The sequence below is a fragment of the Eleutherodactylus coqui genome, chromosome 3 (genome assembly GCF_035609145.1).
Source record: "Eleutherodactylus coqui strain aEleCoq1 chromosome 3, aEleCoq1.hap1, whole genome shotgun sequence".
Lineage (NCBI taxonomy): Eukaryota > Metazoa > Chordata > Amphibia > Anura > Eleutherodactylidae > Eleutherodactylus > Eleutherodactylus coqui.
Genome location: NC_089839.1, coordinates 109,604,463 through 109,618,475, shown reverse-complemented (window position 1 = coordinate 109,618,475; position 14,013 = coordinate 109,604,463). Strand labels below are relative to the sequence as shown.

At 42.4% G+C, this 14,013-nt stretch overlaps 1 protein-coding gene across 2 annotated transcripts in view; it reads left to right on the top strand.

Annotated features, from left to right (window-relative positions):
- SYNE1 (spectrin repeat containing nuclear envelope protein 1) overlaps window positions 1-14,013 on the top strand; it is a 575,530-nt gene that overhangs the window by 305,501 nt on the left and 256,016 nt on the right. The window contains exons 57-64 of one of the 2 annotated variants that reach the window (XM_066595961.1): window positions 1,906-2,088; window positions 4,414-4,557; window positions 4,789-4,944; window positions 7,578-7,742; window positions 9,568-9,740; window positions 9,867-10,020; window positions 12,573-12,716; window positions 12,914-13,078. In XM_066595961.1, coding sequence (XP_066452058.1) covers window positions 1,906-2,088; window positions 4,414-4,557; window positions 4,789-4,944; window positions 7,578-7,742; window positions 9,568-9,740; window positions 9,867-10,020; window positions 12,573-12,716; window positions 12,914-13,078 — 1,284 coding nt within the window. Of the gene's footprint in view, window positions 1-1,905; window positions 2,089-4,413; window positions 4,558-4,788; window positions 4,945-7,577; window positions 7,743-9,567; window positions 9,741-9,866; window positions 10,021-12,572; window positions 12,717-12,913; window positions 13,079-14,013 lie in introns of those variants that run through there. The other variant, XM_066595958.1, reaches the window with a different exon arrangement.

Below are 14,013 nucleotides of genomic sequence, written 5' to 3'. Positions count from 1 at the left end.
ACTTTTTCTGCTCACCCCGCCAAGGGCAGGATTCCAGCCCAAATGGCACCAATTATATGTAGAAATGCGCCAGACAGCAGGATATTGGTGCCAGTAAAAAAACTTCCACAGGGATGTGCTTTATTTCTTCACAATCATCAAAAATGTGTGATGTTTCGACTACGTCCTGTAGTCTTTGTCAAACTCACAGATTAAATGTAATATCACCGTTATAAAGACCCATACACCAATCACATAATCCAAATAGTTTAAAACAACATAAAACATGTGTGTGAATACCTTGTCATTATGGCGTCCATCCCGCTGTCTCAGTAATCTCATTAATAATCATTTCTGAACTTGTCAGTTTTTTTAAACTCTCTTTCTCATCTGAATGACCCACCCGTAATAAGATTGTGGGCTTCTGTTCAGTGACCATGTCAGTCTTGGGCCTTGTGAATGCTGCCAGGGCTACAATGGATGGTTTCCTGTGACAGGGTTTTAAAGGGGTTGTCCAACTTCTAGCTGTTTTGCTGTAGGGAGCAGACAGCTCTGTACTTGGCTCAGAGATTTTAAATCCACACCTGCTGAAAGCACTTCAGAGCAGTGCAGGAGAAGACCCGGCTGGATGTTCCTGAGCCCCGGCAGCTGCACAGAGGTGAGTATATATATATATATTTTTAATTTTTTACACATTTTAGGGATCATTTTCAGGGAAGGGCTTCTATTTAAAGCCCTTTCCCGAAAATCACTGCAGGGCCTGCCGGAAGCCCATTGCTTTCAATGGAGCCGGCTGTAGCGCCGGCTCCATTGAATTCAATAGGAGAACATTGCGATTCCTTGTTACAGCTGTGGCAGAGGATTTCTTCATCTCCGTGGGAGGCTCCATTGTCACTGGAGACTTTGACAATGCTGTCACAGTGTCCAGTGACAAGAGTACTCCCCAAGGATATTAAGAAATCCTCTGCCACAGCTGTAGCAGAGCATCGCAATGTTCTCTGTATGTCAATGGGGCCGCCGCTGCTGCCGCCAGTATCACTGACCACAGGTGAAGCCCCTGGATTTTACAGCATCCAGGGGTTTCACATCCAAGAAATCCCCTGCTACAACTGTCACAGCCGCAGCAGGGGATGGCGGGCAGCACACTTTATGTGCGGAATAACTCGGCCAAGTGCATTTTTTTCTGCGTGCCGTCCGCTTCGGACATGCAAATTTCTGTGCATTCGCGTTCTGCGCACAAAAATCGCACGTTAAAACGCCCGTCTGACTGAGCCCTTAGAAATCTTTAAAACTTTTCCATTAAATTATATGCTGCAATAAATGGTACTATTTTAAAATACGACTTGTCCCTGAAAAAAACAAGCCTTCATGCAGTTATCTCGCATAAGAAATAAACAGAAACTGAACGGTCCAAAGTGGTCTCCATCCCACATATTCACCTATATATTTCCGTTCTGGTTCCCCAGACAAAGGTGGAGCTGCCAACAAAAACACCATCTTGTAGACCTTAATAAGACCTTATTTCCTATTAAAATTCATGGAGAAAGCTGCTTCCATCTGTCCATTCTTTGGTCGCCTCACCATGTGGAATAGCATCGGGGGATTCCTATTCTGGAGATACGTGCTGGTGCAAGAGCTGTGACCCACACTATTATGGCACATCTTGTGGATATACCATAGATGTCTAGAAGGGGAATAACCTTTTAGGTTTAGTCAAATTACACTCTAAAATGTTGGGGTGATACAGCTGCAAGTTGTATTCTTCTGGTCTAGCCATCTAACTAGCATGTAGTTTCACCTTTTGTATCTATTGTCCATCTACAAAGGGATTTCATTGTTTGGGATGTAATGTTGGTCCCATGCACTACTGCCCCCAAGTATCCTAAAAATGAAGGCGGTTGTCACATGACTTCTATGTTTCTCTAGGAATGCCTTTCAGAAAGTGAAGGTGGTCAACAGAAGCTACAGATAATAACGTCTAGGGGGGAACTTTTGTGCAGCATAATGCCTGAAGAAAAAGTCAGAACTATACAAAAGAAAGTTCTCACCGCCAGAGAAGATTGGAAAAGTTTCATTTCATCGCTGCATCTGAAGGAATCCGCCCTAGAGGTAATGTTTATACATAAACCGCCAATGCAGCTTCGAAGTGACATGGCTACCAAGAATTCAGCGCCTAACAACCAGTCTATCAAAGACAATGACAGGCATTGCCTCTATAGAAACCTCTGTCTCAAATTACTCAGATCCTCTCATCACGGTGTAAAGTAGAACTTTTTTTATAAACTGATGTGACTTACCCAATTAAGATTTGCTGGAATAGCCCATGATTGCCATCTTTTGGAAATTGGCTTCAGGAAAATTTAATAATAATGCGCACGCAACATGGCGCATGGAACTTACATCCTACAAAAACACCTCATTTGCATACCTCCCACCCTTATTTGCTGAAAAAAAACAAAAACCGTCCTTTATTTGAAGCTGCACCACAACCTTCAGAAGCAGTTCTGTGGAGGACATGCACTGCAGTAGCCCATGTCACTTGTGGTCCCCTCTGAGTGGACTCCAAACCACAACCCACCCGTCCCCCTATACGCAGACCCCAGACCTGATCTCACCTGTATACAGACCCCAAAAGCTCCTCATCTGCATACAGACTAAACCAGTTCTCACCTGTATAAAGATCCCGAATCCGTTCCCCATGTATAGAGACACCACCCTGTATACAAACTCCGGAACAAGCATTACTGTTATTATATAGACCCAAAACGTAAGCTACAGTACAGCCATGGCTAAATCCTTATGTGCGTGCTTTACATCATGGTAAATCAATACCCGATACATGAATGGAGGGTGTAGTGCTGTATGTGCTTCCTCAATTACCTCTCACATCATCATTATCCAGAGTGTAGCAGGTACAGAGCCGCCAGCTTAGCACATCATGGCCCATCACATGAGGCTGGTTGAAGGCAGAGAGAAAGAGAAAATAAGAAGACACTGCCAACTCTTTCTGAGGATACACAACTTCACACAGTTCTGCAGCTGAAGGGACTGAGAAGGTGTCCAGTTTTACCAGGAAAACAGGTGAAAATAGTGGAGAGTGCAACAAGACCACCTACTGAGGAGCTACAGTACTAGTGCAGGAACAGCATGCATCATATATACACAGCGGATGTCGCTGAGAGAGTGTTCAGCAGGTTTAGGAGCTGAGCCTGCTCAATACATAGCGGTTGGCAGGTGTCTATTACAGCTGATACTCTTTTGTAACAGCTGGGATCAGAGGTAAGTAGGATTTAACCCTTTAGATGCCAAAGGTCAATACTGACTGTGCCATCTAAGAGACACAGAGGCACTGATTGGCATTGCTTGCTAATGGGCTGTCATGACAGCCAGACTTCTAAAGAAAGTCAGTAGGTAAGCCATCATAGTACTCCTATTAGGCCCTGCTAGAGATGCACATGGTGAATGCTGTATAAAAATAAAACAATGGTAGAAATGGTTACCTCATGTCCCCAAAAAATAAAATAAAATAAGTGATCAAAAAGTTGCACAAACTCCAAAATGGTAACAATAGGAAGTACAGTGTGACCCATTCCAAACAAGTCCTTACGCTGCTCCATCAGCGGAAAAATAAAAGTTACGGTTCTCAGAATATGGTGACACAAAGCTTTTTTTTTTCCAATTATAAGTTTGTTATTTTACAAAAGTAGTAAAGTATAGCAAAGATTGTATAATAACTGTATAAAACTGACTTGCAGAATAAAGTTAACATGTGATTTTTACTTTAATGTGAACACCATAAAAACAAAACCCAATAAACAATCCCCAAAAATTGTACAATTAATGTTCTCTTTCCATTCTACATTTTTTTCCAAATGTTCCAGTACATTAAACGTGACAATAAAAGAAATAAACCAACTCATCCTACCAAAAAAGTTGCGATTTTTAAAAGGCGAGGGTGAAAAAGCTAAAACGTTGCTGCCAAAACTGTCTGTGGCAGAAAGCAGTTAAAGGGAAGCTGTCACCTGCTTACAGCACTATAATGGTGTTATGATGCTGTTAGGAGAGATGACAGGGAGCCGGTGAGTTATTTTTTATACTTGCCCGCTCCCTGGTGCCTGTGGTGTCTCCTCTGAAGATTATATGGGAAACAGAAATCTGACTCTTTTCAGAGTCCCATACGTGCGCCCTCCCATAGACTTGTACAGGAGAGCGAGAGCGTCATGCAAATATTCTACCAAGTGTCGGTGTTGCCCACTGCAGCAAGTCAGAATTCATTTTTTTCCGTGGCAGCTTTGAAAATGAAAGAAAGTAGTTATCTGATTGGTTCTTATTGGCACAGAGGATCATTGTGTTTTTTTTTACATTTTACATAATGTATTTCTATTATTACCCATGTTTATATTTTGTCACCTGGCTATTTTATCCTTAATGTAGAATTTAAAGGTCCAAATGAGAGATTTTGAAACAAGTGCCAAACCAGTACAGGAATGGCTGACGAATACTGAGCGAATAGTGCAAGACAGCAACAATCGTCTCCATGACCTGCCATCTAAAAGGAAGGAACAGCATAAACTCCAGGTGCGTCGCATCATTCATCTGCGGTCTCTGCATAACTCTGTAGCAGACATTTGCTTTATTTGCTCTAACAATGCATTTCCTTAGTCTTGTGTTTTCTTATTAATACCTATTACCGCATTTGCCATCGTCAATTAATGCTTATGTCATCACATGACACATTTAACGTGCATTGTTTCTTGCTGTTTATTGCATGCTTTTTTGTGCTGTTTCAAATGTGCTTGTGCCCTCTAGTCTATCCTAGAAGAAATAAGCTGCCATGAGCCACAGTTCACCAGACTGAAAGAGAAGGCTCAACAGCTAAGGGAAGGCGAGTCTGCCAACAAAAGCTATATGCACAGGGTTTCCCAGCTATCTTCTCAGTACCTAGCACTAAGCAATCTAACAAAGGTAATGTCTGACTGCGCTTTTTGCATGGATGCTATACTGTCTTCTGTGTATTGCTGTATTTTCTTCTATTACTTTATATCCTCCTGCTTTGTGTTCTCTAGTTAAATCCTTTCTCTACAGTCACCTTTTAAATATATGTGAATATTCTGTTTTAGATTTGGCAAAGAAAACAGTGTTAGGGCTCCTGTAGACAACCGTAAGTGCAAATATGCTCGCTCCTGCGCACCGTTCATTCACTGCACGTGAATGAGTCTTTTTAGTGCACATAACGGTAATATTTATCTGTTTTTCCGTTCACAATAGCTGTGCATTTTCACATGCAAAAATCCCACTAGCAGTATGTCCTGCTGTCATCATTGACCCGCCACTGAAATCATGAATGCACTACATGTGCGGCGTGACACTGTCCTGTGGTGCTTCTCATACTTTCGGGGTTTGTGAGACAGTAGCTGAGGTTGGAGACGTCTTCTGATGACAAGGATGCTCTTTTGCCTTGGTTGCCGTCGTGCTGATTTGGGCAGTCACGTGAGAAGGAAGGTGGCTGTTCTGGGTTCATCCTCTGGTGTCCCAGAGTGCCGACCTCTGATCTAATAAATTGGTGGAGCTTTTTTAAAATGAGATGATCCTAAACAATCTCCAAAATTGCTGCAGTGCCTTCCCTGCTATTAGCTGCAAACTTTGTAGCGTCCTGACAGGTGGCTGCAAAATTACGCTGTTTTTCAACCATGGTCATGTTTAGTTTGTGTGCATTTGCACACCCCCATAGACTCCTTTTGTGCGGAAATGCACACAAAAATAGAGCGTGTTGTGTATTTTTTTGCTCAACGGTAATGTGTGCGCAAAAATGAGAAATGTGAGCGAACCCATTGAAATTAATGGATTCTATTCTCTGCAGCTTGCGTGAGCGTATTTCTATGTGCAAAAACATGTGCAAATACACCTTTGTGAAGGCGCGCTTAAGCCAGATTCACGTGGCTGTATATGAGTTCAGGCACAACTTACATTGGACAGCGAATAGGACTTCTGTTTGTCCGCTGTCAGATCTCCACTTACTCTGCACATTGTCATATTGCTGTCTGTGAAAATGGCCAAGAATAGGACCTGCAACAATTTTGTTCACATCAGCCATGTAAAAAAATAATTTATGTGAATATCCTCATAGGCTATAATGGAGCTGTGTGCTGTCCATGGAATACACATGCAGCATGCGCCCCCAAAATGCGGCTCTGCGAATTGGCCCCTTATCCTTTAAGAAGAATTTTTTGGGGGGAGGACTTTCACTTCTTTCTGGACTATTGCTGGTCCTTCTTTAATCAATGAATCAACGATTACAACAATACCAAATTTATATAGTTGTTTTTATGTTTTATTACTTTTAAAAAGTAAATAAAATTGCTTTCCTTCACTAAATTCTGGGACCAATAGCTTTTTATTTTTTCGTTGATTGAGTTGTACGAGGGCTCCTTTTTGTCAGTCGTAATTTTTAGTCATACCGTTTTGGGGTATATACAAATACATCTCCTTTAATCACTTTAGATTCAATTTTTTGGGGAGCTGGGGTAACATAAAATACACTATTCTGGTAGCAAAAAAAAAAAAAGTTGTGGCATTCTGAATTTTTTTTTCCATAGTGTTTCACCGTGTGACATAAATGGTACAAAGTTCAGACTTGTACAACATGGTGATAGTAAATATGTGGGGTTTGTTCATTGCTTAAATTTTGTTATGGGAAAAATTAGAAAAGTTTTTTTTTTGTTCAATTTTTCATGTATATATATTTTTTTAATGTTTTAAACATTTTTCTACATTTTTATTTAGTTCCCATGGGGGACTTGGAATTACACTTGTCTGTACTATATACTGCACTACTACATTAGTGTAGTAGATAGTGATTTTCAATGATGCCTATCAAGCCCTGCCACAGACAGGACTTAATAGGTATCCATGCATGGCAGACGGCTCTGGGCTGCCATGTCAGCTCATCAGCACCCCACAATTGTGTCGTGGGTGTGTCAATGGAGTGCCAGAGGGCCCCCTACACCCTTCCCCATCTGTCTAGCTGACGTGTGGTCAAATTTTTAAATAACTAACTGCTGCAATTTGAGCTAGTTCTGATCGTGGCACTTACCGTCAACTGTCAAAAACAGGTGATAGCTACTGAGGGTGGAGCGGACTCAGGTCCCAAGCCCACTCCATACTCCCTTCACGACGTAAGTTTACCTTTGGTAGCCATGAAGCTGTTAATTCAAGGAATATATTCTACTACACTCTGTGGTGATCAAACAAAAAACAGTCAAAATACAGCTCATTGTTACCGTGAGAATGCTTTCCATAGTGGTGTATGGTATATGGAATTATGAAGAGAAAAAGTCAAAGTCCAGCATTCCCTAGTAAGTGGTCCGGCTTTATTACATTTATAACATTTCTATGGGACTCATATAGGAACAGCACATTTACACATTTTAGGCATCAAAGTCCTTAGTTATATCTATGACTGAGGGCTTTGATGCTTAAAATTACCAGTGCTGTCGGCACCTTTGTGCCTCCTTATGCAGAGTGAGCTTGAACAAGATGTTGTTCCTTATGGGATTATGAAAACCCAAAATAAACACTTTATTACCTTCCACATCTAGGAGAAAATGTCAAGGATGGATCGCATTGTTGCCGAGCACCAGCAGTTCTTACAGGGCCTGACAGACCTCCAAGACTGGATAAATGATGCCATTCACCTACTGCAGACTTACTGTCATCCTACTGCAGATAAAAGTGTGCTGGACAGCAGAATGTCAAAGCTGGAGGTAGCAGAGTTTTGTCATTATTTATTTGTTGCGTAAAAGGCAGCTATTTATCGCAGAGTGATTGTGTCAGCCCTCCGTCCTCTTCAGTGGGTCCTTTTCCCCTTTGGTATACAGTGATAGACAGCAGTGCTCAGAAATAACTGTAGTTCCAGGCATATATTTACATCTGTATATTTAAAAGTGAAAGCCCTCACTAACTGACTCACTGACTGACTCGCCACTAATTCTCTAACTTCCTGGTGTCGTACAAACATGAAATTTGGCACAACCATTGTTTAGGTCCTAAATAGGAAAAGTTTAGGAGTCACAACTTGATAATACAATTCTAAGTGCAAAAGTAAGGGACCCCCTATGTTATATAACTTCCCGGTGTCATACAAGCGTGAAGTTTGACACAAGTATTCTATAGGTCCTACATAGGAAAAGTAAAGAAGTCGTAACTTGATTATTCAATTCTAAGTGCAAAATAAGTGACCCTCTAAGTTATGAACCTTCCTGGTGTTGTACACATGTGAAATTTGGCACAACTATTCTTTAAATTCTAAGTAGGAAAAATAAGGGGTCGCTAAAGTAAGTGACTAATAATGTAATGTAACTAATAACACACATCTGAATTGCACAAACATGAAATTTGCCACGACCATTCTTTATGTCCTAAATAAGAAAAGTAAAGGGGTCGCAACTTCGATATTCAATTCTATACGTGAACAACTGTAAAAATCCACGATACATGACATAGTTTTTTTTCTCAGAAACCATAAAGCCTAGGAAAATGATTTGTATACTGAGAAGAATCTACCTCACCTCTATGTGTATGTACTGAGGAGAATCTAACGCTCCTCTCTGTATATACTGAGCAGAATCTTCCTCACCTCTGTGTAGATACGAAGGAGAATCTATCGTTCCTCTATGTGTATATACTGAGGAGAATCTACCTTACTTCTATGTTTATATACTGAGGAAAATCTACCTTACCTCTATGTGTATATACTGAGGACCATCTACCTCATCTTTCTGTGTATATACTGAGGAGCATCTACCCCATCTCTTTGTGTATATACTGAGGAGAATCTACCTTACCTCTATGTGTCTATACTGAGGATAATCTATCTCACCTCTGCGTGTATATACCAGGGAGAATATACTGAAAGGCTGTAAGTACATAAGGAAGCGGCCGTGGACTGCAGGGATGGAGCATGCCTTTAAGGCTAAGAAGGGGTTGCAACCTGCAGTCTGGTGTTAAATTTGAATAAAAAGGGGCGTTACCTTTAAGGGTAAAAAGTGAGGAAAGTGCGAGGGGTGGCACATTCTGCAGAGGGACATCGGTACATGCAGCCTGAGGATAATCTAACGCTCCTCTATGTGTATACATATTTTATTCCTCGGTAACCACAACTTCATAAAATTATCTGTGCGAACAACAGATAAATACCTGTACCGAGTTAACTCAGGCGATGTTGGGTATGTCAACTACTTCAGAATATGTATACACCACATATTTACTATACTACTGTAGGCGCTAAGAACTTACCACCATGTGTATTTTGGCATCTGACATTGATTGGGAGATCTGTAGCATTTTGGAACTGAGGCCCACACCGTAACTCCAACACTTACATCATTGCCTGCTGCTGTTATGATAAGACAACCTAGAAAAGAGGATTGAAAACCAGCAGTGTTGGACTATCAGGCAAACTTTCTGGTTTATTGGGATTTTAGACACAAAGTGTCTAAAGGTCTTCACTATGGACCCATTAGGACTCTTTATATTACCTCACAGGGTTTGGTCACATGTCTTTTCATTATTGTGATGTTTGTGTTGTAGACTTTGCTGCTGGTAAAACAGGATAAAGAAATCCAAATGAAGATGATACTAACACGAGGGGAATCTGTGCTGAGAAACACATCTCCAGATGGTGCCTCTGCCATTGAGCAGCAATTAAAAGACCTCAAGGATTCGTGGGCCTCCTTACTATCATCTTGCATTAAGTGTAAAAGGTACGGTAAAGAAACTACATGTGTAAACATATATATATATATGTGTGTGTGTGTTAATGAATTCAGCTTCATATGTGAGATAAGCATTGGGAGGTTACATTTAATCATTGACCTTTCATATTACAGCCAACTGGAAGGAGCCCTGTCCAAGTGGACGAGCTACCAGGATGATGTCCGTCAGTTCTCCTGCTGGATGGACAGAGTGGAGGAGAGGCTGAATGAACCTGAGAGGCAGTACAGTGAACTGCGAGACAAAAGTGCTGCACATAGTAAAACCAAGGTATTCAGTAATGTTCACACTGATCCTAGGCTAACCACATGGGTGAGCGTGATATGAGGCTGTGACTCCCGCCCTGTATCACGCTCACCCTCCATGTGAAATCCCTATGAATGCAAGGCGTTTTCATGGCAGAGCAGCCTCGCCATCAGCTCGGGTATGAAGGGAACCTCCGGCTGATAGCCGTGGAGGAGGTTTGCAGGGTTTCTCCCATTGTTTTCAATGGGAAACCTTGCATTGCTTGCACCTCGCTCGTGGTGGGATGCTGCCCACTCCATTGCCACCGGTCCCATTGAGGACAATGGGCAATGCGAGTCATCACAGTGTCATGCAAGAAAGCATTGCTCATGTGTGCCTCCCAATGCACAAATCTCATGCGATTTTCTTACCTGCATCAAGCCGGTCTCAGGGTGCCTACCCTCTAGTGTTTTTTTGTTTTGCTGCAAATTCGTTGCGTTTCCCCCCCCCCCCCCCCCCCCAGATGTCAATGGGACTTTCTAATGTTAAATTCGCAACGCAGCAAGATAGATATTTGTTACTAAATGTTTCATTATACCACTCAGGTTTATTTAGTTGACTCATTAAAACCTGTGAAGTTGTCTCAACATGACAATGAGGCCTCGGTCAGACGACCGTTTTTTGCCGCGATTTGCGGATGCGCATGCGATCTGCGCATATATACAACCATGTATGGGATCGGTTACATGGCCGCCTTTTATGCGGATGTCCGATAAATTATAGGACACGAGGAATCGCAGATCTCGCCTATCTGCGTTCTGCGATTCCTTGTGTTCTATATATGCGCTCAATGGGGCCGGCGGCAGCAGCGCCGACCCCATTGAGAACATATACTATAAATATCATTCTCCTCTGCCACAGCTGTAACAGCTGTGGTAGAGAAGAACGATGTTCGCCCATTGAATTCAATGGAGCCGGCAATACAGCCGGCTCCATTGAAAGCAATGGGCTGCCGGCGAGCGCAGGATGAATGTTCGGGAAGGGCTTAAACATATAAGCCCTTCCCTGAAAACCATCCAAAAATGTGTAAAAATAAAAAATATATATATACTCAACTTGTCCCTGCAGCTGGAGTTCAGCCACGGCCAGCCAGCAGTTCTCCTGAACTGCTCTGTGTAGTATTCAGCATGCGGGGATTTTAAATCCCCGCCTGCTGAATGGGCTGCCTCTGATTGGTCACAGCCCTCACCAATCAGAGGCAGTTCTCACTCACCCATTCATAAATGGGTGAGTGAGTGCTGCCTCTGATTGGCTCAGCGCAAGTACCAACCAGGGGCAGCTCTCAGCTGTCATTCAATAAATTCATAAATGGGTGAGTGAGAGCTGCCTCTGATTGGTGAGGGCTGTGACCAATCAGAGGCAGCCCATTCAGCAGGCGGGGATTTTAAATCCCCGCCTGCTGAATACTACACAGAGCAGTTCAGGAGAACTGCCGGCCGGCCGCTGCTCAACTCCGGCTGCAGGGACAAGCTGAGTATATATATATTTTTTTATTTTTACACATTTTTGGATGGTTTTCAGGGAAGGGCTTATATGTTTAAGCCCTTCCCAGAAAATTTATCCTGCGCTCGCCGGCAGCCCATTGAATTTCAATGGGCGGACAGCGCTGCTTTGATCGGGCCCGTTTCGCCGAAAACGCTGCTAGTTGCAGATTTTTCGGCGAATCGTCGGCCCGGTCACACGATTTGCGGATGCGCATCTGTCATGCGATACGCAAATCGTGGCAAAAAACGGTCGTCTGACCAAGGCCTGACCCTTGAAAGGGGTTATTCACTTTGGATGGTCTCCGCTTTTAAAGCTGTGTTTTCCCGTTTTGGAATTTGAAGGTAGATTGTAGAATATTTAAGTCACAGCATATTTGTATGTACATCATAGAAGGGAGCCCCCATTTAAAACCTCTGTATGATCCAAGACATTCAGTGACTCCTGTTCTGGCTGCTTGGAGCTGTCCTTGTATTACAGGGATGAACATTCATTGGAATGGTTGATACATAGTGCTATATTTCCTCTGCAGCAGCTGCTACAGGAGAACTGTGTAGCCGGCCACGGTTTTCTCTGGCAAAATCAGCTGGGTGCAGGACTCGCCTCGATTGCTCCGGCAGGGCTGCGTGCCGAAAGGGCTGTTCTTGAGAGAAGCACTTTAAGTTTGTTTTTCAAAACCTGCATCACCTTTAAACAAGAACTGGTATTAAGAACTGCTTTCACATTTCTACATCACTCTAACACGCGCGCTTTTTACTGTAATTAGAACGCCGCTGTAATCTCCTCCATAGATTTCACTGGGGCCCCGTAGACGTGCTAGATTGCGGTGTTTTCTAACGCCGTGATTTTCGAGCATTGTCTGCTCTATTTTGCTATGTTTAGCGCACCTCATCACCCATCACAATTATGGGGTCCGCTAAAGCCTGCTGTCGGATTCAGGAACTTGCATCCGAAAACGAAAGTAAAATCGCAGCGTTTTGCCGACCGCATGGCCTAAGCCAGAAGAATGAACCCCTTCCTTGCTCTACTGACATGAGAGTAACATTGTTTTACAGTTATTGAACGAAGAAGTCGTAAGCCACGGCAGTTTACTAGAGACCATAGAAAAGAAAGGATCTGGCATAACTGAGCATTTTGTCACCCAGCTGGAGCTCCAAGACCTGCATGAGCGTTACAAAGCACTGAAAGACAGTGTTAAGGTAAAGCAACGTAGTAATGTTCTTCTATTGTTCATTTACTGGAGGTGCAAACAGGGAGTTCTAACAGCAGAGAATAGTTTTTATGTGTTTTTTACTAGTAACCCTTCAAATACTGACATACTTTAATATAATAATATGAAAATACTTATCACCGTTATGGGCATTAGTATACATAGAAGATATTTATATTTTAACAGGAAGCTATCACCAAAGCAGAGAAAATGGTGTCAGACCACCAAAATTATCAGAAGGCTCTCAGGGCATTTGAAGACTGGCTACAGCAAGAAAATGAAAAACTGAACTGTCTGGTGTTGTTTGATGGCGATGCTAAGATGTGTGATTCTACTCTTCGGGAGCTGCAGGTAAACCTAGAACACATATAGAATGTATAGGTAGCAGATTGTGAACACGTTTTCAGCAGATTTATTACATGGATAGCCAACCGCCAAAATCTAAGTTGATATGACTTAATATTCTGCTGTCTTAAAACCTCACAAGAAGTGTATTCCCCTAGACCAGGGGTGGGCAATTAATTTTCCCATGGGGCCACATGAGAAATTGGAATGGTTTTAGAGGGCCAGACCAACATACGAAGGCTCCATGCACATTGCCTTAATGGGGCCGTATTCCAGCCGCCCGATTTGCGGCCAGAATACGGCCGCCATTGAAAATGAATGGCGCTGTAATATCTAGCAAATCTTCAGATACCCGTGCCCGCTCTGCCTCCGTCAAGTTCTTGTATTTCTCTCCGTGTTTAGTCTCATAATGGCGATGCAAATTGTAATCTTTAAATACAGCTATCTGCTCTCCACAAACTAAACACACAGCTTTACCTTTGGTTTCAGTAAATAGATATTTAGAAGTCCATTCTTTGTTAAAAACTCGGCATTCTGCATCAATTTTTCTTTTTTTAATGTTAGCCGCCATATTTAAGGGTTAACAGCTAACCTCGGAAAATAGATTTTTTTAATACACAGTAGTATGCTCCTAGGAGAGGGCACAGAGAGCTGCCCCAAGAAGAGAGATTAAAAAGTGAATATTATTAGTATTATTATTCTAATTACAATGCAAAGGGAAAAGTCCTGACACTTACCAATGACGAGCGTGGAACGATTGTCCTGGCACTCCCCAAGGTCCGCAACGAGCATCCTGGCACTCAGAAGTTACAGTGGCATCACTTACTCAGCATCGGGAAGCAGTGAAACTACAAACTCCGAAGCCTTGTCCATTTGGTTAACTTATGTGCTGTTTAATAAAGTTATTCAAGCCTACGTCATTGGTAGAGGTGCTTGAATAA